Below are 24,609 nucleotides of genomic sequence, written 5' to 3' on the forward strand. Positions count from 1 at the left end.
AATTTTGTTATTGCATCAAGCTCTCCCCCTAAAACATGCATCATCTTTCAAAAGCAGCCTAAGCCCATGGGTATTCAGCTGGCAGCAGCAGTGTACAGTTTGTCATGAGATGACTTCTTCCAGGAACAGCAGCGATGAGGTGTGGTTAGGACCCATTGTTATACCCAAAGGCTGAAATGCAAATAAATTTGCTGCTCTTCTTGATTGCTAAGCAATTCAGTCAATTGCTGGGTAAATGCAGGGTAACTCAGCATCTTTGACATGAGTGTGGACAAGTTCTGCCTTTAGGAACTGTGGCTTCTCTGATCAGTATACAGCTGCAAACATCACTAAGACATCTCCCTCTATTTGTAACAATGCAAATGACTAGTAGAGACACCATGCCCTTAGATAGTCATTGCATCATGCTATTCATGTATGACTGGCTTTTAGTTGGTAATATGAGAACAATAACTACTGAAAGTCAGCTGTGTATGAACAGCATACATGATAGTCTGTAATATTTTAAAAGGATGTGTAGTAAATGATGATCACATTTCATTGGTGATAGGGTTTTCAGCTACTTAATGCTGGTACTACAAAGAATTTGGGAAAATTATATATGTACAATGTTACATGTAATATGTTAATATGTAATATATGTACACTATTCATATGTGTGCCTGTGTAAAATATGGACAGAGCAAGGTCCTGCTGAAATGGTTTGATTGATCTTAATTTGGGGGAATCACCCTTGCCTATCTGGGGACGTTCAAACTAAACCTGAAAAATACACATATGATGTTTTGAATTTTGCTTCTGTGAATGAAAACTTTGCTCCCACAACAAAACTTAAGGTTGGGAGTTCATTCCAGGTGAATTTAACCGTCTGAGAGGAGTGCCTTTAGTCTGAGCTATTTGTCTGAGCTCCCAGAGCAGGCAGGAGAAAGAGACAGGCTCCTCCAGAGAGCAACTCCCCAGATATTAAAAGAGATGTCTAAAACTGGTGAGGTGAAAGACTTTCCAGTTGTGTCTGCTTCTCTCTGTCAGTGAGAGGGAGGTTGGATGAATTGCTTAGAGAAGATGCTTCATGCTTGGAAAGCTGAGTGAGGTTGGAAGGTTCCTATCACACATGTCCAGAGATATGTGGACTCAGCAAGGTCCAGGGCTCTGCCTGCTCTGACATCATGAATCAGGCTTGCATTTTCTAGAAATGAAATAATTTGAACAATCTCACAGGCATTTTAACAACCTTAGCTGTTTGGGTGGCATGTTGTGTTTAAGAGATGGACACATAGGTTGGAAGATTTGTTTTTGGTACCTACCTACAGGTTAGCCTTCCCATGCTGACCCAAGGATTGATTGGCATTTAGTTCCCACCTGCCTTGGGAAATGCTTCTACTAAAACCAAGAAGTTTCTGTTCTTCAGAAAAATATATTCCTATGGGTTCTCAGCAAAATCTGCCCTGTAGGGCAGGCAGATTAGGTGAGAGCAACATCCACTAAGTTCTTATCAACTGCTTTTTTCAGACTTTGATCCTGATATGGTGCTTTTGTTTCTCACTCACCTGCAGAGCCTGGAGTTTGCACTGTGTTTGGAGACCCTCACTACAACACTTTTGATGGACGGACATTTAACTTTCAGGGAACATGTCAGTACGTTTTGACAAAAGACTGCTCCTCCTCTGCCTCGCCCTTCCAGGTGCTGGTAAAAAACGATGCCCGTCGGACCCGTTCTTTCTCCTGGACAAAGTCAGTGGACCTTGTGTTGGGCAGAAGTACTATCAGCCTCCAGCAGCACCTCACAGTGAAGTGGAATGGGACCCGCATCTCACTACCTTGCGAGACACCTCAATTTCAAATCGATTTGGATGGTTATTTGCTGAAAGTGACAACCAAAGCAGGTAGGGCAAGTGTTTATGTGTGTGCCTTCTCCCTGAAGAAGTTCTCAAGTGCAATGTGAACGGCGTTCAGTATAAAAGCATGACAGTGACAATAAATATATTTCATAATTCTTTAGAAATGTGAGGAACCCAAGTACTTGATAACTTTTTCAAAACCTCTGCAGTCTTCAAGCAGACAGAGATCCAGCTGTGAGTTTGAAATCTTTGTGGAACAATTCCTGGACTATGTTTCATTCTGCAGCCAACAAATAACTTGCTGCATGGACAATTGTGCCATGATTTTCACTTCCAGTAACTAGAGTGGTTTGTTCAGGGTCATCATTTGATACTTACGGATAAGAACAGAGATGAAATCAGTTCTTAAACATTCATTTTTTTCCCCAGTTGCAGCAACATAACTTACAGTCTAAGTGGGCAATATGTGTAAAATCATAGTTATTGATGGCTGTAATGGGTTTAGGTTGTCAAATTATGGAAACATTTCACTGAGGCTATCCAGCAAAATGGATGTCATGGTTTAAAAACTAAGGCTTAATTTGCTGTTTAATGTCATCTTTTTGTGTTTGCTTTATGTTCGAGTAAGAGTTTGTCTGTGTAGAACAGAGTCCACAGCACCAGAAACAAAAGGAAATCAGAAACTTCAGAGAATCTGGCACCTTTTCTTGTAGAAAAAGGGAGGGGAGATAGCAGATTCTCAGATATTCAGAGTCCTAGAACATTCATTAATTGTCAAAATGCTAAACCGGAGGACTTACATTTATTTTGAAAAACTGTTTTAAGACTATAGTATGCTTGCATAGATAAATATTGAGTGTAAGCTAAGAATTTTCTCGTTAGCATGTGTTAGGTACCACTGTAGTCCAGGGAGATTTCACTTGCACAGTGAAGCACTGTTCCAGCAAGAATAGTCTTTACTGTTAATTCAATTAAATGCCAAGTTGCAGTTAAATCAATCTTTCTTATGAAGTGATATGATCACAGGCGTGAAGCATAGTCATACTCATTATCTAGCATCTTTTTTTTGTTGTTGTTGTTGTTTCTAAGGGGGACACTAGCACCCACTGTTGAACTGAGAATTTAGACACCTGTTCATATATCCTCTGGAAATGTAAGTCTGTATAAAGTGGATCCCAGCTCTGGGCTCATTCCTGAAAGTGGCAATGTAGATTTTTGTGGCTGTCTGTAAAATGCACACAAGTTGACCATTATTCACAACTTCTAATTAAAAGCATCTTGAGGGTTTCTCTTTGCAGCCAGCTGAATGCTATGAATTCTGGCGATGTGGATTTCATTAGCCAACCACAGGCCAAGGAAAGGTTTTCAGTTGAAGATGAATGACAGCCAATCCTGCTGCTATTCCATTTGTCTCTGGTGCAAGCCTAATAAATGACTACACACATCCTCGTCCATGTGTTGGCAGAGGGAGTGCAAACATGGCATATGACAACATACCAAACAGTGTGTAATCACTGCAAATTATAGTCTAAATAATTCCTCCCCTTAACAGAGAAGGATTAGGTTTCTCTTGCTGAAGGCAGCACGGTAGGCCAAGTCTTCCATTCCTCAGCACAGAAGGCCTGGAAAGCAGCAGAGAACAACATGACTCCATTTTGCTGGGACAGGATAAGCAGCAGAGAGGCTGTAGAGAGGAAGAATGTGCTGAGTAGAACTGGTTTAAAGACAAAATTTCTGTTCCACAGGAAATTCTGAATGCCAAGGGGGAAAAACTTGAGAATTTTATGTTTCAGAAGATAATGTGGATTTTTTTTTTAAATTTATACTTTCCCAGTGTGTGGGGGGGAAAGAGGTGAAGGGAGGAAATAATGAAAAATAAGGAAAGTCACTGAACTAGAAGCAAAATTCAAAGTAAAATTGGGCTGGGAAGAGCAGAGTCTGGTGCTTAAAGCTCAGCTAGCATTCTCATGGCTTTTGGTTTTCCCTTTGCAAAACTGGGAGCTAAATCTTGGATGAATTAGGGGATCCCAAAGCTTCAGGAAGTGTTGTGGCCTCTCATTACAAGGCAATCTGCATGGCAGAGCTGCCCTGGAGCTGCATATCCTGAGAGTCCAGGCTTCCAGACAGCCCACCAGGCGAGCTGGCAGGAAACCAGCTTGGAGCCCTGCCTGGGTTGTGCTGCAAGTTCATTGAATCTGATATGCCTCCCTGAAGCATTTCAGCTCTGATGAATTGGCATTTTCCAGTGAAAACCTGTTTTGTGGCTGAACGCCTCACCAGCTGTAGCCCCAGATGCCATGCAGCAGCAATTCTGGCACCCTGCACTGGCAGGTACTTCTGGTACTGGCTGGGATGGTGTTGAGTCCTTGTGTAAAATTTGCATGTTAAGAAGACAAGAGAGCTAAGGGTCACAGGGCTGGTGTTGTTTCATCTGTCCATCTAGTGCAAGAGGGCTTTTTGTTTATTTTCTGTCCTGATCTTTTGCATGTATCTGCTTTGCTGAGGTTTGCTATACCACGTTGGCCCTAAATCTTTAGGGAAGAGTGCTCTGCCAGTTCTTGAGGATGCCTTTAACGTGAAAAATCATGCAGAACAATTGATGGGAGTTCCCAGCATGTAAAACTCAGTGTGTGATGTGCATAAATCCAGAAGGATTTCTTTTAAATGCAGTAGAGCACGTAGTGTGCCAAGTTAAGAAATAGAGTAACAAGTTGGTTAAGCATCCTTCAAAGCAAGAGGAAAATTGGAAAACCCTAAAAAGTAACTCCTAGAACGTTCCTTTTCTGCACATCCCCAGATGGGACAGATGCTGCATCCTTTGGCTTCAAGTCTCACCAATTACTTGGATTCTGATTCTTGTCCAAGTGAATGGGAAACTCATCCATTGGGGGAGAAAGGGGGAGGAAAGGAGAGAAGAGGGGGTTACAGGCACCAAGAAACTCTTCCAAACAATTTGTCTGCCAAAGAGACCATTTCAAATGTTGCTCCATAGCATAAACCCATCTGTCACAGCTCTAGCTGGTTTACAGAAACCGACTGAATTTTCTGCGTGTGAGCAAACAAAATGGCACACACTGCATGGTCCAGCACTTACAAAATTATGCATCTTAGATTATTTTAGATTAAATGCCCTTCCTTGTAACCCCAAAATGGTTGGACCAGATGATCTTGTAACCAGATGGTCCTGTGACTAGCGGTGTTCCCCAGGGATTGGTGCTGGGTCTGGTCCTGTTCAACACCGTCATTGACGACCTTGATGAGGGAATAGTGTACACCCTCAACAAGTACGCCAATGATACAAAGCTGGGAGGAGTGGCTGACATGCCAGAAGGCCGTGCTGCCATTCAGCAAGACCTGGATAGGCTGGAAAGCTGGGCAGGAAGAAACCAAATGAAGTTTAACAAGAGCAAGTGTAGAGTCCTGCACCTGGGAAGGAACAACCGCATGTATCAGTACAGGCTGGGGGGAGACCTGTTGGCAAGGAGCTCTGAGGAGAAGGACCTGGGGGTCCTGGTGGACGACAGGTTGATCATGAGCCAGCAGTGTGCCCTGGTGGCCAAGAGGGCCAATGGGATCCTGGCGTGCATTAAAAGGAGCGTGGCCAGCAGGTCAAGGGAGGTGATCCTCCCCCTCTACTCTGCCCTGGTCAGGCCTCACCTGGAGTACTGTGTCCAGTTCTGGGCTCCCTGTTACAAAAAGGACAGGGATCTCCTGGAAAGAGTCCAGCAGAGGGCCATAAAGATGATATGGGGCCTGGAGCATCTTCCCTATGAGGAAAGGCTGCGAGACCTGGGTCTGTTCAGCCTGGAGAAGAGAAGACTGAGAGGGGATCTTATCAATGTGTATAAATACCTGAGGTGTGGGAGACAGAGGGATTTGGCCAACCTCTTCTCAGTGGTTTGTGGGGATAGGACAAGGGGCAATGGCCATAAGATAGAGCACAGGAAGTTCCGCACCAACATGCGAAAGATCTTCTTCACAGTGAGGGTGATGGAGCACTAGAAGAGGCTGCCCAGGGAGGTTGTGGAGTCATCTTCTCTGGAGATATTCAAGGCCCGTCTGGACGCCTACCTGGGCAACCTGCTCTAGGGAACCTGCTTTGGCAGAAGGGTTGGACCCAATGATCTCTTAAGGTCCCTTCCAACCCCTACAATTCTGTGATTCTGTGATCTTGGAAGTCTTTTCCAACCTTTATGATTCTATGAAATGGAAGAAGCTTTGCTATGGACAGAAACCTCTAGGCTGTTCATCAAAGCTAGAAATCTTGTTAGTAAAGCTAAGGGCAACATTGCACTATGAAGTTACAAAATTGTACTTGCATCTGAGCAATTGCAGCAGGATAAAGAGTAACTAAATAATTTCCAGCTAGAGGAAAGTACATCCACTTGTTGTAGCTAAACTGTAAATCTCTTGAATCAAAATGAGTAATCAAAGCAGGAATCTCTAGATTTAATGGTGTGTTTTTATATGTTGAGGCAAAAAATCAGAATTGTATGTTATTCTTGTCTGCATATCTAGAGTTCACAGAGCAATGCGTAACAAGAAGTTTAATTTACCTGTCACCAAGGACACAAAAGTATTCAGGATAATTTTAGAGTTAGCCTTTTGTAATGAGCATGAGTAGCTTCACTGAAAGTCAGTAAGTCGTAACTTGAAAAAGAAAAAATAAAGGAAAATTAGGATTAAATACTAACCTGTTGTGACTCTGCTTAAAGTCAGCAGTTTCTGAGGGAGCTCATTTGGGGAACAAGTTGAACACTACCTTAAAGAATTGAGTAATTTTCTGAAGAGAACTGTCTGAGGACTTGGATCTGGATACTTCAAACTTTGAGAAAGTTTATATGATTCTCAAGTCTGAAATAATCTTAGTTTATAAGTTAATGGCAAGTTTTTTTCTAAATGCCAGCACAGCAGTATTAGTCAGGTGTCTGCAAATCAAGCTGTTTTGTTTTGTTCAATGTTGTCAGAAGCAAAGACAGCTGGAATTTGAATTTGTCCAGCAGTGGTAATGTATGAAGCAGATTAAAATACAGCTTTCCTCCTTGCCACTGTGCTGGCCTCATTAACAGTTGTAGTCGTGCACAATTTCTCAGTTGTCTGGGTGTAAAATGCCTTTGGAGTAGGCAACAGTGGCCCTTTCCATGCTGGGTTTATGCGACAATCTGAAACTGCTTTAAGGCGTAGCTGTAGTACATATTAGTATTATCATTGCATACCTATAATGATAAGAAAACACGATGAAATAGACTGTGGTGACCATCTGACACAGAATAATTGGCAAAAGCTTGTGGGATAAATCTTCCCCCAAACACTTGGTGATGGTGTAAATCACTCAAGGGCAGCACGGTGCATACTGATGGCAAAGCTCCCCTTCTATATCCTTCACTGCCATTTACGCCTTACCCTGTTCCTCTGTGGTGTGGGTAGGAATTGTCACAAGAGACAATGGGATGTGCTGCCAAAGGAAGGGTTCCAGCTTTGAACTGAGTCACTGGTATGTTAATTACTTGCATGAGCACAGGGCAGGATTTGGATCGCGGCATGACAAGCACTGATTTACAAGAGGAAAGGGTGGTGCTAAGCCAGCCCACACAGCAAATGTAGAAGGCTGGAGCAAAGCCTTGGTCCTGTACCGTGAAGTGGTGCTGTTTGGTGTTCTTGGCCCGGCAGCGAGAAGAGGGTAAATTCTGGACTACCCTTTTTAAAAGCAAGTTGCTGTGTTTATCCTTAACTAACCACCGCACATGGTGGTTTATTATTCATTTTACAGGAATAAATTAACATCAGCAAAGTGGTTTGTGATCTTCAGATGGAGGGCACTGCAAAGATGTGAAGTATTAGCATTCATGAGACATATGAAATAATTAAAAGAAAGGCCATTTTTTTGGATGGAAGTTAAGCAGCAGTGATTCTTGGTGTTGTTTTTATCCCTATGATTCAAAAATTGCATTCCTTTATGAGATGTATATTTACTCCTCAGAAGATGGAATTGATTTAATATAAATTCACCCAGGTAAAAAACTAGTTTAGTCTCTGCCTGATCTCCGTGTCCTCTATAGTATCACTGGAAACAGAAAGGCATTCATAAGGTAGTTTATGTCCTCTGCATTAGGCACCCATGTTGTGATCCCTGAGCTGTCTATTTCTGTCCGTCAAAGAGAGGGACCAGGCAGCTGACTTAAGCTAGACATCTAGCTTTTAGGTGAATAAAGACACAAAATAGATTTCACCGACAGAAAGCAATTTTGATTTTGATGCACTGGAATTACGAAACCTTACTGTAAAAGATTGTAGCAGAGCACTTACATCCTGGCCTCTAGATAAACGTTCCATGTCTACCATCATTCCTCAGTGCTGCTGACTTGTGATGACAACTTCAAAAGGATAAAAAGGATAGCAATTAACACCTTTTGAATGAACCGTTTGAATCCTTTTCAGAATGCCTTCTTACAGCGGTTTTACCTATCTGGCATCTCCTTGCTCTCATCTTTTTATCTCTTTTTTATCGGCACAGAGTACTGTTTTTGGAACAGCTGTATTTTCCCAAATAAGTTAACACCTCTTTAGGCAAGAAAAAGAAGGATGTTTTCTAGGCAGTAGTCACTGGCAAAGTCCCATGGAGCATGGACACCTTTGTATGCCCATGACTTGTACAATGGGTGACAGAGGCTGAAATTCTGGCTCTTCTGAAGTCTGTTAGAAATTTGCTGTAGCTAATTCAATTTGCAGAATTTCACAAAAGCCCTCTTTCAGTGTTGAGAGTAGTTCTGCCATGGATACAGACTGGACACTGGAGTTTTTTAGGATAACCATATTCAATAGCAAGGAGGAACAAAAGTAAACAGAGACAGGCTTGCATATGTTGTAATCAAGTGTGGTTTAAGAAACTCTATACTTGCCAGAGGTATTTACTGGGAGGTATATAGAAATCTAACAGCATTGTCAGGAGGAAAACTGTAGCTTTGTTTAGTTTCCCATGAAACGCTGTTTCACAAATGTAAGGCACAATTTGTGATCCTCGATTTCTTCTCTCTCTTTTTTTAATATGTATTTTTGTCTCATCTCTTTCTTTTTTTAGGCTTGGAAATCTCATGGGATGGAGACAGTTTTGTGGAAGTCACGGCCGCACCACATCTGAAGGGCAAACTCTGTGGTCTGTGTGGCAACTACAATGGGCACAAGCGAGATGACCTAATTGGGGGGGATGGGAATTTTAAATTTGACGTGGATGACTTTGCTGAATCCTGGCGTGTGGAGTCCAATGAGTTCTGCAATCGTCCACAGAGGAAACCTGTGTCTGAGCTCTGCCATGGGACAGTCAGAGTGAAACTCCGGGCTCACCGGGAATGCCAGAAGCTCAAAGCCTGGGAGTTTCAGGGCTGTCATTCAACGGTGGATTATACAACTTTTTACCGGTAAGTGTGGCTTGCTGAGGAGGGAGGAAAAAAAAAGTTACTGTACAAGGGGAAAAAACACACAGAACTGGCCCAATTTCAGCGGTGTTGGAGTGCATGCTTTGAGCTACTTTTGCTAAGAATTAATATACAGGCTTAGAGTTAGGCCTAATAAGTTATGAAGTACTTTCCTGAGTTGGGGATAAGCTAATTAATACAGACCTGAGCAGCTAACAGGGAGAAAGGCAGGGTTATGATCATCTAGAGAAAAAAAAAAAAAAAAAAAAAAAAGTCGTTTTGGAGACTGAGAGTGAAAAGATAACAAAAGATTTCAAAACATTTTGGTAAGCTCTTTCTAATTTCAAAGTAATCTGTAAAGCTCTGGCTGACTTTAATTGCTATTGCTTGACTTCCTGAAAGGTTTTTAAAAATGACTTTATTAAAGCAGGGATATCAAGTGCTACTTCTGCCTCTTGGATGGTGTAGTTTGTCAGTGTGAGAGTTTGAAAGGGTAGAGTTAACAAACGTTCAGTGCATGTTCATCTTGCCCTGGGAACAAAGGAAGGCAGGAGAGAATTCTAGAAGCCTTTTCTGAGTGAATTATTTGAGATTTTTTGTCTTTAAAAAGCTTCCAGTCTAAACCACAGAGACAACATTTCTGTTCTTTAATTGGCATGAGTTTATTTGACCCTCACTTAGTAAATAAAATTGGCTTTTCATTTGATTGTCTGACATAAAAGATAAAAGCGAGGCGAGTCACAGTCGTGTGATGGCGGATGGAGCTGCCTGCTCTCTGCGCTCCCAGCTTTCCCCACTCGCACACATCTGCTGAACTATTGGGCTTATTAGGAAAAGCTTTCTAAAATGATTCCATTTCCCTTATGAATTGTCTTTCCTCTTTTTTTATAATGAGGCAGAAAGACTTTTATCTACCCCACCAGAATATGGCTGGGTACTGGGAAATGCTAAAAGAAGACTCATGGTTTGGCTTGTAGTCTCTGTGCTTCTGTATTTAGTTTCCAGTAGTGTATCCCAGGCTAGGAGCCTGGCAAAGAGTGAAAATTGTACTGTGAGAAGGTTATAATACTTTATCTTTTCCAATGGCTGGGGGCACAGCAAAGTCTGCTAGAGATGCTAACACGTGCACACAGGGTCTGTTGAATCCATTTCAGTGGCATTCCCATCTCACTTCCATCAACCTCTAAAGGTAAGTGATGACAATGCAAATGGAAAACAGGCTCAGAGAGATTTGTTTCATTTTGCAATTGATTTTTTTTTGTCCCTTCTTAGAAGTAGTTTGTCATTAATTTACTGCAATACACTTCCTGACACCACAGCAGAAAATGATTTATATTTTGGCTAGAGCAGCCAGAAAAAAAAAATCTCTACATGCTTGCACTCAAGAATTACCATAAAGCATTTCTGTTTCTTTACAATCTTGTCTCCTATTTGTCCTGGAAAGACAACAACATCAAGCAAGTATTTAATTAGATATGTACTTTTGGAGAAAAGTTTATTTTTCCCTAAGGAAACTTTACTTTGAAATGACCATCATATACTGTCAGAAGTAGCTGTTCATTTGCTTGTTTAGATATCACCAGTTAGAATGCTCAGATAAAAATATGGGAGCCATAGATAAAATATAAGTGTAAAATAATTAATGGGATTTAGTACGATGCTGCTGCTTTTTAGAAACGGACAGTGTTGTAGCAAAGTATTTATTCAATGATCATGGCCATTTTTCATAGCAGGAAATTCCTGTAAGCAGGTAAGGATTATGGTAAACATATTCAAGAAAGCTCAGGGAATCTTTCTAATATAAATCTTTACTTATATATACATATATATGTGTGTGTGTATATATTTATAAAATATGACTACTTATGAGATCTGCATTTTTTATGAATATTTTTCAAGGAGACCAATGTTGGTGACATATTTCTGCAGAAAATCTTAATTACATTTGAAAGAAATTTAAATTAACACTTACAAATTTTTACTGAGATCTTTTAGAAGAGCATACATAATCAATATATTTTAATTTCAGGTTAGGTTTAGCTAATTTTTTTTCCAGTTCTTCTTTCCTGACTGTGAACAAGTTTCTAACAATAAAGGCAGTGAAAAAGGCATAAAATTAGAGTCTTTTTTATTATTTATTTTTATTTTTCTTCTCTCTGAATTGAATGGCTTCTCAGTTTTTATTCTCCAACATTACATATTATGGAATTTTTCTATTTGAAATACTGCCTTTTCAAGAGTTAATCTTTCTTGATGATTCTTGCCTATATTATCAACATTGCCTCATTTTCACTATGCTGCTCTGTTAGTGACCTGCTGCTAATAAGAATTCTCAGAAATAGAAATAAACTCAGAACGTTATGAATTACGGTGTGTTTTCTGCAAATACCAAAAAAGGCAGTGAGCAATGTATTGCAAACATTTGTCTGACATTGTGTTACTGATGAGATTTCTGTGAAGACATCTCAAATTCATTTTAAGTCTCATTCTTTTTACAGCTGTTGTTTCTCCTTTTGTTGGACATCCAAAAAACATATACAGCAAGATTACCATGATTGCTAGGTGAAAAGGACATGGTTAATGTTTAAAAGAGTAAAGATCAAGTTGCATGGTTAAGGGGTGAAGAACAGCTAAGTCCTGAGTTTCACCTTGATAGATCTTTGACACCTTAAAAGAAATAGTTGTGCACCTTGCCCTTCACCTTTTTTTGATATCGTAACTTTGGTGACTTGTGTCTCTGCAAAGTATGTGGAAGAGTAAAGCAAAATGTAAGCATAAAAGAAAGGATTTTGAAATAGTCTGGACTGCAAGCTAACAGTTTTAACATCTAATTTTACACCACTCTTTTAATTCTTTGTTTTGTAACTAGACACGTTTTTATGGGCTTTTAATTGCGGTTTGTTTTGTTTAGTTTGGGGTTGGTATTTTTTTGTTTGTTTTTAATGCATTGCTAGTTGTTCAGTACTTATGAGCAATACTCTAAAAATAACCCTTAGGGCTGAACTTTATGGAGGCAAGCTCATTTATACAGGCAAAAAAAACCTGAATTTCCAGGAGATTTTGGTAAAGTCTGAGTAAAGATATGAAGAGATTAATCAGTGACAGTCATCACCATTGCCTCTTGTCTATTTTGATAAATATGGCTAAACAACCTAGATTACTCCTTGCCGGGCGGGAGGGGGTGGGGTGGAGTGGGGGGTGGGGAAATGTTACCAAGGTTACTCAGTATAAGGTTTTTTAGAGGGGAATATTTTGTTCATGTATGCAATAAACTTGCACTCAGACATTGAAGCTGCTATTTAGTATAAGCAGCACAAATAATAAGTGACACCATCTGAACTTTTCATGCTGCTGTTACCAGAAAATACTCTTATCACATTATTAAGAATTATTATGGTACTCTTTAAGGTCTTGGATGAGGACCTAGGGCTTGGGGGATTTGAGGAAGGAGAAGAGGTCTTTCTGTGCTCACTGACCCCTATCTATCCCATGTCTAATCTTGTTCTGCGTCTTTGAGCTGTGCTGCAGCAGGGGCAGGAAGATGGCTCTAGTCCTGGTGAGGCTGGGGAACACCATGGCATTGGGAGCAGCTGCCCGGCATGCCCCAACCACAGCTGATGCGTCTTGGGAGCAGGCAGCACCCAACAGAGGGTGCAGGGTTGGGAGTGACAGAGGCACAGCAGCACTGCTTGGAGCAGGTTGGGCTGCAGGAAGCAGCATGAAGGGAGATAATACCCCTGGTAATATCTGCCCTCATTAGCATTTTTAATTCTAGTAGATTTTTTTAACAGTTTGGTATCACTGGTAGACTTGGAATGTGACATCAACACGGTATCAGTGTATCACTCATCTCTCATATGCATACACAGCAGCTGAGTTCATAAATGACTAGCTAGACATTGCTTAAGACTCCCTCTACAGCCATAACTTTGGAAAAATATTTAATGTCTTGTTTTTGTCATGCAGTAGATTTCCCTATTTGAGATTGTGAAAATTGTGCTTGAGACAAGTGTTTTTATTATTATTACTTATCCTGCTAGTTATATTTTTGTTATTGTTGTTATTGTTATTATATTTTTAACAGTCAGTAGCACACCAAAAAATTAGTTGCTCTTTTTCTCTTTTGTAGTTGTTGTAAGAGGTGGGTTTTTTTTCTCTCAAACACCTAAATTTAATCATATTAATTATTTTATGATGAGCTTCATAATAATAGCATCATTTGCTTGAATCACTTAATCAAATGCATTCAGGAATTGCAAGTCTACTCTACTGCAATTCTTGTCTTAAATATTCCTTGTGATTGTGGCTGATCTTAGTCCAGCTTAGCTCTTGGTTATTCAGTTAATGAGTTTCTTTTCCAGTTAACTAATTAACTTTTCACAGTTAACTTTTCAGTCTTGCAGTTTTTCTCAAAATTTCCATTTAACTAGAGAAAATGTTATTGTTTAGCATCAGTACGTAAGTTGCAATTCTGTGTAATCCATCAGCTCCCTGTTACTCAGTTTGACAGATATGTCGTGAATAGTTGCAGAGAACATGCAAGCTGCAGCATCGCAAAGTTAATTATGAGCTCTATTTAAAAGATGGAGACTAAGGGTTTGTGGCTTTGAAGCAGAAGGTTTTAAGTTTTTTTTCTCCTGTTAACAATGATGTCCTACAGCTGTAAAATTCATGTAGTTATGCCCCTATGTTCACTCAGCGGGACGGTGCAAAAGAAATGTCGTCTGAAGAATGACTTCAGACAGGCCCGCTTCAAGTGTTCAAGGAGTGGGTGGAATTAGGAGCTCTGTAGCCCTCTGCTTTCTGCCAAGGGTTCATACTGCAAAATTCTCCCTGTGAGATTTTCTGGTTCTGGCTGTGCATGTGGGCACAGCAGTTGCCTGTGCTGCTCCAGCTGGGGTCAGGCTGCTCTGGGGCTTGTCTGTGGTGTAACCGAAGGGTGACTGTAGCTCTGGCTGCTCATGAGGGCTGCTCTTGCCCCTGTTCCTGCTCCTGCTCCTGCACCTGCACCAGCCTCCAAATCTGTATCTCCACCCACAGTGTCAGAACTGGCCTGTCTCCCCTTCAAGACAGGCTAGTGGTGTTGGCTCAAATGAAGGATCGATGGCATGAAGCTTTGGATGGCCCCTGTGCAGTCCCAGTGCAGTGCAAGTTTTCTTGCTCCCACTCACTCTTGTGCTAAGGTAATGATGTTCCTGCTCCTGTCTAACCACCTTTCTAAAGCTGGCCTTGAGTCTGGGTACTAACAGCAGTGTAACCACAGCAAAGGGGAGCTCAGGATGACACAATTTACTCAGCTTCCTGGGCAAATTGTCACTAAGCAGCTGTGCAGCCCAGGGAGCTTCTGGTTTGGAAGGAATTTAAAAATATTTGAAATTATAATTGTATTTTTTTTAAGCAAATCTTCACCAGGACTTGAGTTTCCCATGAGCTAGATGCTCCCTTTCTCAGTCTGCTCTGTTCAGCATCTTTAAGTCTTTCATCCATTTGAAGTTACCCACTAGAGCTTTAGCTGCTTGCATTAGAAAGTGCTTAATAATTCAGATTTTCTGTACAGAAATACTCTGCTTTATGTCACTTTACTTACACAAGGCGATCCTTTGCAGATCAGCATTGGAGTAGAGTGCAAAGGACTAAGCCTGAAGGCATAGGCCATAGGAGAGCTGGTGTTCCCAGGCCTTACTAGAGTACTTGTGCTTGGGAATGCATTCTCCACACAAATCTGGCTGGGCTGCCTTTACTTTGTGCCCTTATAAGAACTGACATTACTCCTGAAACCACTTCTAAATGTCAGCCATCGAGTCACACCTGTGCATCTTGTGTAACACTGTGCTGAGCTCACTGACATGCAGGTAAAAGGCATCATGACTTACAGTGCTAGTGACTGGCAGTGCTAACAAGTGGGAGAAAACAGTCTTTGCGGTGTCTGATGCACTTTGGGATATATAGCAGCAAGTATCAAACTTTGCTACCCATATGCTGACAGTAAGGGGTGCTGCAAAAATACCACAGTATGTATAAATAAATAAATATATATATATAAAGGTATAGATCACCACTGTTCTAAGCCTCCTCCTTAAAGTATTTTTCATTTGAAGTAGCCAAAAGTGAGTGCAAGCTGCCAAAAAAATACTGCTTAGTTTTAAGGATTCGAAGCTTGGACTTGGACAAATAGGTTGAGTGGTCAGGAAAGATAAATCTGAACCCGAGTTGAGCTCACTTATCTGCAGATCATGATTCCTCTTCATCTTTCCCCCACGCCCCTGCCCCTGGTGGGGTATTTTTCTCGTAACCAAGCCCTGTTCACTTGTGTCTGTTTAGAAAAGTACCTCGGGAATATGGGGCTAGAAAACATTCTTCTCTTTGTATCAGTGGTTATTACAGCTGTGAAACGTTGAAGCAGTGCCAGTGGATTCACAGATGTCTCCTTTCCTGTTGAGGTATTGGGAGAGGGCAGGGGGGGAGGATGAGGGTGGAGAGGGCTCCAAAATCTAACAAGACTGTGGTGTTGGACAGACACTGTTCACCTGGGACCATCTATGGCTTGCTTCCAACCAAGAAATGCATGCTTCCCTGATGACCCACTTTGTGTTTCCCTATATGGAAAGTTAATGATTTTTTTTTTTTAAACAAGGAAAGATTTTTATAGGAAAACCAGATGAAGCAACATATTATTCTGTGATTAAAACTCAGAGGTTTCCTTTACTTCAAAGATGGCATGTTTAAAATGTGTTTGTTTTGCTTACCTAATTACATGATCACAACCCTACCTGATGTTGTCCTTTTACACTGAATGAAATGTTACTTTCTACTGGTTCCAAGTGCAATATGAGGCTTCTTTCTGCTCTTTGCCAGGAAAGAGCTCAATTTGTGATTATTGTGCATGCAGATATATAGACACTTATTACAAAAACCTGCTTCTGCCTAGTAAAACTTCATTTGTTTTTGGTTTATTACCTGGCCCAATGAAATTCAAGTCAGGTGTTTCATAACAAAATGCTGTCTTCTACATTGCCCTCTGTCCGACAGATGTGAGACTATATGTGAAAATGTAAGGTCAATTTGACTATGACAGAAGAGATCCTGAAGGATGGTAGGAAGTATGGGGAAGGAAGGAGAGGGAGATACATATAACAGTACAAGCACGGTGCCATAAATGCACTTCTCATTTGTCAATGTAGATTGCATTTTCAGAACTTGTTCCTGGGTTACTTTTAATACAGTTTTGGCCATTTTGTAGCATTTGTTTGTTTGTTTGTTTGTTTGTTTTAGTTGTTATTTTATTTGTTGTTTTGTTGTTACTCTTTGGCCCACAGTGCCTTGGAGTTGTGGGATAAAATCCTGGTTCATTGAAACCAGTGGGAATTTTGCTATATTTGAGGGACAAGATGTCATCGTTGTGACCATCCTTGTCCCATGCACGTATATAATGCTGATCTATGCATTAGTAGTCCTGAGTTAGTCTTTCCACCATCTGCTGTTCTACAGACGATTTAAGATTCAGCTGGTTCGGAGACAGAGGGTCCTTTTTTTTTTACTGGAGTAAATGAAGTGAAATGCATTCATATTGGGGTACCCAGATCCTGTCTGCCTGCCACTTTTTTTTGCAGAGTGAAGTCTAAGGGGTGGCTTTGCAAAGCAGACAACATAATTTGGCTGACCCCAGGCAACTGAGGGATCTCTCTTAATTTGAGGTTCTTTCTTCTTGGCTGTAAGATGTTCACAGAAAAACTCTGCAACTCTTGGGCCTGCCATCCTTCACATTTTTCAAAGCTTATCTGATAGGCTTTTAAACACATCCCAGGCAAAACTTCTTTAATACAAAGTTCCCCATCCCCAATGTCCTTATTAGAACTGCAATTTTAAAATGCCACTATATCACAGTAAGCATGAGTGTGCCCTAGGACTATTACTTTTTTTCTGGCAAAACACAAGCATATCCCTATTGCATAAATATTTTTGGAAAGAGTCCTTTCACTTTCTGAAAAATATGCTTGGTGTCTCAGTAATAGAATAAAATGCATGATTTTTAAAAAGAAAAGGAGAGCAGGTGTGGGGAGGAACTGGTAGAAAAGCAGTGTGATATCCTCCCTTGTGAAAATGTTTTAAAAGACTCCACCTGCCAGTTAGTGCAATTTGATCCATTCCCAAAACAAAAATACTTGCTACTCTGAAGTATTCTTTTCAAATGTGATAATAAATCTCACATTTGGAGGGATGCTATGCAGAAAAGTTGTCAGCATCATCAGAGGAAATCACTGTCTCTCTCTCAGATACCACAGAATTTTAACTACAGCTGCTACAAAGTACAAGACCTCTGTTCGATCTCATTTTAATTAGCTTCTGAGACATGTTCACAGCAAAGCTTTCTTTGCTAGCTGGATTTTATTTAATTTTAGCTTTTTATGTTTTAAGTTTAGTGCAGTATTGATTTTAAATAAAATATAAAGGTGCTATTTCCGTGAATAAATAATTCAGGAAACTAACCCATCACATCTTATATTCTGCCTCAGGCAGAAGCTAGTAATTTTTTTGAGGAAGACGAAACCCACCCATACTGTAGCTGGCCAACTGTACCATGTCGTATATGGAGGAGAAATCCAATTCAGGCCCCTGAGATGATCGGTTTACATCTCATAGCATGAAATTTTAATTACCTTTCCTTTAACATGCATAACTGCGAAGCTACTATATTTCAGCTCCTATTTTAAGCCACCTGCAGTATATCCTGCCTAATTAGACACAGCAAAGATGAATGAGGGTGTTTATAAGCAGGTAAATGAGGTGAATTTGTGGGAAATTTTTAAAAAATAAGCTTAACCTAATCCTCCTGTTATTCATATTAGTTCATTTATGCTTCTGGCAGGATAACCAGACAAAGCAGGACATGAGCCGTGACCAACACAAAAAAAACTTTTCTGTAGAAAGTTTGCCTTAGGAAGGTTTTGACAACCCAGAGCAGCTTATCGTGCCTGTTTTTGCTGTGGTGGAGAGCTGAATTGCCACTTGTGAGGGGGCTGTTCTGGAGACTTTATACAGGTTAACTGAAACTTAACTGAAAGCTTTCTGGTGGTTGTTTTTCAGTAGTAGCTGAAGGTTTTTCCTTCAGTTTTGCTGTTGTTTCCTAAATCCTGCAGGGCATCCAAGAAATCTGTTCCCAGTCTTAGAGATCTCTGGGGACCTTTGTGTTATGTGAGCATTTTAGTAGCCCTCTATGTTATGAAGTAACAATCTGTAGTGAAGATCTCACTGTCCATTCCCCTAAGAGCTCAGAATCACAGAATGGCTCAGGTGGGAAGGGACCTCTGGAGGTCACCTGGTCCAACCCCCCTATCCAAGCAAGGCCACCTTGAGCGGGTTGCCCAGGACCACATCCAGGTGGCTTTTGAAGATCTCCAAGGAGGAGACTCCACAACCTCTCTGGGCAACCTGTGCCAGTGCTTCGTCACCTGCATAGAACAGAAGAACTTCCTGGTGTTCAGATGGAACCTCCTGTGCTCCAGTTTGTGCATATTGCCTCCTGAATTGCCTCGCTGTATTGATAGGTGTGTGAAGGTTCCATATTTGCTCTCTCACATATACATAGTGCTAGCATGTAAAGTAATTAACTTCTGTTAATTGCTCAAGCTTCATTTGTCCTTCAGTCTTTGCAGCAAATGAAGGAACCACAATCTCACATTTCTGGTGATGTTTACAGCCTCACAAACAAGCACAGTACAAGCTGTTTTGGGAGGCCTCTGCTGCTGTCATTCCACCTGCAAAATGTTGGCTACTTTGACAGTGGAATACTGAGAGCAAATGCAGATTGAGTGCCAGGCACTGGGATCTTGATGAGAGGCAGATGCAGCCCCCATTTAACCCCAAGCACATGGGCCTAGCAGAACCAGTGCTGATGAGGGCTTGGGATCCCCACATCTTGGCACCAGAGGGTTATTGTACTCTATAGAGCATCACAGCTGCCGAGTAAAGGGCAGACTTGTAGGAAGTAAGGCAAGATAGGTGGAGGTACTTGTGTTTGTACAGGAATATGTATTTATCCATCTCAAATATTTACCATTAGAATGCCTAAGGTTCTGGTAAGGTATGGGGAACAAACTGCATGCGCATGTATTTGTTTCAGGTTCAATCACCTTTTAAACTTCTGAGACACCATGTAGAAGTGTGCATGCATGGCTCTGCTCTCATAATTAACTGTGCCTCTGGTGGACTCATCAGAGCAGGCGTAGACTTATGATAGTACAATGAGAGGTCTCAGGAGTAGAGCTTGACTGTGCTATCCTGGAGCAGGGGAGGAACTAAAATGACACCAGATCCAAAATATACTATAATCGGTACCTTCTTCACCCAAAGGGAGCAAGAGGAATCTTTTTTTCACCCAAATGGAGGGCTTCACATATGTGAGAGCAGGTGCTGTGATTTCACATCTTCATCAAGGTATAAAGAGGGTGAGAGCTTTTAAGTTTCTGCCTGAATCCCCCATTTAAGTCAGCTGAAATTAAAATTGGTGGGGAATGTGCTGGAAATACTGAAGGGAGTTGGAGCCATATGTTTTCTTGCATTCCTGGGTACTCCTACAACTAACATTCTGTTTATATAATATTCCTGAAACATAAAAGCTAAAATAAATTCAGCATGTGAAAATTAATAACAAGTCATTTCTCTTATGATCAGTCCAGAGGAAGCTGTCGTAAGTGTTAAGGTATTCAGACAGCTGATTTTTGTACATCAGCTCTCAAGTGAGGTATGTAGTTTACAGAGAGTGAGTGCTTAAGCTTATGTACTCTATGAATACATGAAGTAAGAGGCTGTTGAGGATGGTGGATACCATGGTAGCAAGGAAAAAGTTTACAAAGTTCATTTCCTAAGTGTTCCTTCTTAGCACTTTACATTTTCAAATTGCAGTGTAAACATTTAATTCTCACTGCACCTTGGTTTAAAGTTGTTGAAATGAAGAAAGAGTCCTTTGCTGTGCAGGAAGCCAAGTGTAGATTTGAGATTAAAATGTGAAAGTGCCTGGTTCCTTGCCTGAAGCTCGAGTCCTTCTGATGGTATTTAAGAGGTTTTCACATGCACAAGAAGTGTATTGTCTTATTCTGGTCAAAATGCACATTCTTCTAAAACTTTCAGAAGAAAGCGTTACTGCTCTTCAAGGAGCTAAATCGTCTCTGCTCTTTTAAGGCCCAGTTAAATGACAGCCTGGTAATACTCCATGTAGTAATGTGTCTTTGGTAAGTGAAAACCTAATGCAAAATCAAAACTTAGTAATGGATTGAGGCATGAACTACAGATGGCTTGCTTTTGGAGCAGGAAGTGTCAATGCACGGGGAAAAAAAAAACATACTATGTTCTCATATATCGAGGACTAGGCTGACTTTTGAAAGCCCATTTTATTCTGCTCACCTGTGTGTCTACAGGCTTTTTCTCTGCTGTACTGATTTGTCAGGCCACTCTTCATGGAGAAAAAAAAAAAAAAATTGCATGCTCTCAGGAGGAATATTTTTCATCATGGCAAGGTGATGACTTAGATCATAGATGTCCTCAGAGGGTGACAGAAACTTTCAATGGTTTCAGGATTTGCTGTGGGTACACAAAACCTTTTCAAAAAAGGATTATAGACTACATGGCTTGAGTAATGCATGTCTTGCCCTTGTTTCCAAAGGCAATGACCGCTTGCTGACAATATGGGGAAGGGTCACCAAAATATCAGCTGAAGGGGTTGAAAGTCATATTGTAATCAGAGAAAAGATCCCACAGACAGGTGACTATTTTATTTGCCACTGGCGTTGTAAATGCCCTCCAATCCTATATAGTAATTAGGCTGTGTTTAGTCAACATCTGAAATATGCAGTTGCTACCATTTGCATCACAATTCTTCAGTTTATAGAAGGCCCAGATCTTCACTGCAACCATTAGCAGCAAATCTGATTTCAAACAAACAAAACCTACCAACCAATCAAACACAAAACCCACTATGAGAGCACAAAATTGAGGTACAGTACAGAGACATTTCAGCCCATTAGTGATGTGACATGTGGTTCATTTTCCAGCTCTCCTTTTACTCACCTGCACTGATCTGGATAGTTTCCCTCTGGTTACTTTGATCTCTAGAAAGTCTTTTCAAACTGATGTCTACCTATCCCCTGCACATGAGGAATGTGGTTAGCATGACTTGGCTAGATCACACAAAACACGGAGGCATGGAGACAATGAGAGAACAACCTTCTCCGGCAGGTATTGTCTCATAAGACCATACTCTCTCATAAGATATCTAGACTGCTGTCTGAATTGACATAATCTATTCCATAGTTGCAGCCTGTGTTACAGGGTAGCCAGACATTGTCTCTGGCCAGGATTCCCATCTGGTTTTTGAGGCTAGGAATTCACTTTACGTGCTTCTCTTATCAGCTGCATGCAAACTGTGCTGTCTAGTAGTCCTGAGATTTTCCTTCACCTGTCTCTTTTATTTCTTTGTCTCTTGTTGCTATTCATATACTCTCTTTCCAACTGATAAAGTACTTGGCCAGGAGTGTTTTCTAGTTATGGAATAGTATAGGTTTTTTTCCTCAACATTCCACATATTTGAAACTTGCAGTTTTATATAGACAGAAGAAATTTAACTATGGGACTGGAATTAATAACTCTTGTGACATAAAAAGATGCTATTTATTATCATAACTGTCCTCACTATCCTTGGAGCAGATGCAGATACTGTGTTCAAAGTCGTACCCAAAGTTAAAGATCCCACGTACATGCTCAAAGCATTGTTGTTGGAATATGTTTTGGTTCCATAACCGTGATGGGCCTGATAGACAGTGGTATATGCAAAATGTTTAAAAGCTTTTCCATATGGTTAGGAAGTCAGGATTTGAAAAATTTCCTCAGTGTTTATAATTAAAACCCAGAAGATATTAAACAGTTACTGGTTTCTGTTGTGGTCAATATTATGATTTACTGAGCTGAGAACCAATATTGACTGAGGGGAAACGAAGCTTGATTTTTCCCCTAAGGCCTACTAAGTCTGGATGCTGACTGAAAACAGAAGTTTGCATGGTATAGACATCCAATAACAAGCTTTTACAAGGATAAGAATTTGTTTGTCTTTCAAACAAAATTTATAACAAAATTTGTTATTATATGTGTTATAATGCTTTATATAAAATATCATTACAGTGTTTCTTTAAAGAGCCCTTTAATTGTGGATATGCCCCTTTGAGACAGAATTGATGGGGTTATACAGAGTACATGAAAAATGCTGGATTGGTAGCCTAAGAGGGGAGTGTCTACAATATGAACAGCAGTAATTTGAGCATTTTACAGTATCCTACTGTTATGTTTCTATCTCAAGCTGTGATAGCACAGGTTGCTGAAGTCCACAGTTGGTATGATCCTCTTATCTATCCAGTCCTTGACTGTGTCTCCATTACTGCAGACAGTCTGGTGATCTTTGTGACACGGCCTCCTCCATGCTGGGAAGCAAGAAAACGCAGCTGAACTCATTCCAGGTCTCAATTGCTCTTGCTTTTGTGTTAGAAGTTTTATCATTTAAAAACATCAGGTGTCTGAATACAAGAGAATTTGAGCCAGGAAAATCAGAGATCAGAGCCTGATCTCATAATCCAACATATTACACGACTATCACTTGTACATATACAGAATATGTACTTTTGCCTGCTTCTGACTATTGCCCGAATTATATACATTGCTAAACATCTGAACACTGCTATTTTTTAACAGTCTCCATGAAATTAATCTCCTGCAGATGCTGGCTCATGGCTGGCAGCATCCTTCATTTTTAAGCTTAAGATACTAATAAAATTCTGAAGTCCGCTTTCCATTCAGATGTGAGAAAGCCCTCCAGTTTGACACGAACCAGCTCTTTGATCCATCTTTTGTCAAGTGGTGAGAGTGAGACTAGGTCAGCTCTTGGGGCTCTAGACAGAATTGTATTTCATGAAGTAGCGTGAAGCTTATAATTAGAGCAGAAGCAGTAGTTTTCCCAGGAGTTTTTGACATGTCCCTTCCCTGGCAGCCTGGAGCCTGTTAAATTACATGGTCAGACTGGATTCAAGCTTCTTGGTGGTTCAGCAAAAGGACTGTGTTGTGAACTGAGTGTGGAACAAACAAGAGAGGATTATTTTTTGTACGTGCAATAGGAACAGAAACAATTTTTTTTGATATTGAGCGTCAACTGCAACAACACCAGCTGTAGCTGAAGAGTAATGGTATTGCTGAAAGCCAACAAAGAGATTCATGGTGTAGTTTTCAAGGCTCTTGCTGGTTTTATCTTTGTCTTTTGTAGCATACATTGCCTGCTTTGGAGAGGAATGTTCTTCAAGAGCAGTGATGCCTTACTTTTCCTTTTGGCTCAGGAAAACACATTATGTCCTGGTAGCTAGTGGTTCCAGAAAAGAGTAATAACTTATTACAGAGTCTACCAGAAGCCAGTTGCCTTAACTTTAAAAATGTTTAGTGTTCCCCAATATATCTTGTAAAAATGAATGTTCTCTTTTTGCTCCAGATTATCGGGCTGTGCAGCAACCCAAATGAAGGTGTGTGAAAGAATATCTTTTTTTCCTTTGACCCTTTGTTTTTCCCTTTTGCAGTACAGGTGTGACAGTGACGGAGGAACATATTTACAGGTCTGTGGGGCTGCTGGAAAAAACAGTCCCTCCCAGGGCTGTTCACAAAGTGAATCATTAGCCTGACTGCAACAATAAATACCACCACAGAGAACATGTGAGGATTTATCCAAAGGTCACATTCACCCAGAAGGTTTCTCTGCTGAAAGAAGTTTGCAGCTGTGTTAAGATTAAAGAGTGTCAGAGAACCATAGTGTGTGTGATTTTTTCACTCTAAGTAAAATATGAGCTGTTTGTCTAACAGACCCAGCTGAGGGATGCTAGTGTCAGGCTGCCTTGGGGCTGTCATATATATTTCCAGTGGGCTTTTAGCATTCAGGAATAATCTCCTCTTCGATGCATTTATCTGACACATCCTAAGCTCCAGCAATGCCTAGGAGGAGATCTTCCTCCTGCCATTGTGAGAACTTTGATAATCACTCAGAAAAGGGAGACATAATGGGATCAGCTCAGACAAATGACTGAGGTCAAAGTCATGTCCTAAAAATGAAAATAACATAAACGAATCACTCGCCTTCTCACTTAAATGTGCTTAACAGACAGTGGGCCAGACTGCAATGTGATAAGCATTTTATCTACAGCAACTGGCAGCCACTTGGCTAAATAGTTGCTGATTGGCTTCAGCGAAAACCCTTGCATGAGTTTTTGTGCATGCCTATAAGGTCACAGTCATGTTTAGGGTCTGTATGGAAACATTTCTAATACTAATCTGTTAACCTG

General features: G+C 40.7%; 1 protein-coding gene across 6 annotated transcripts in view; it reads left to right on the forward strand.

The window, feature by feature from the left end:
• The window catches only part of BMPER (BMP binding endothelial regulator), a 160,616-nt gene that overhangs the window by 105,946 nt on the left and 30,061 nt on the right, over positions 1–24,609 (forward strand). For 5 of the 6 annotated variants that reach the window (XM_066992259.1, XM_066992260.1, XM_048075536.2 and 2 more), the window contains 2 exons: positions 1,554–1,883; positions 8,917–9,253. In XM_066992259.1, the coding sequence (XP_066848360.1) occupies positions 1,554–1,883; positions 8,917–9,253 (667 nt within the window). The remainder of the gene's footprint in view (positions 1–1,553; positions 1,884–8,916; positions 9,254–24,609) is intronic. The other variant, XM_048075538.2, reaches the window with a different exon arrangement.

Source organism: Anser cygnoides, chromosome 2, assembly GCF_040182565.1.
Source record: "Anser cygnoides isolate HZ-2024a breed goose chromosome 2, Taihu_goose_T2T_genome, whole genome shotgun sequence".
NCBI lineage: Eukaryota > Metazoa > Chordata > Aves > Anseriformes > Anatidae > Anser > Anser cygnoides.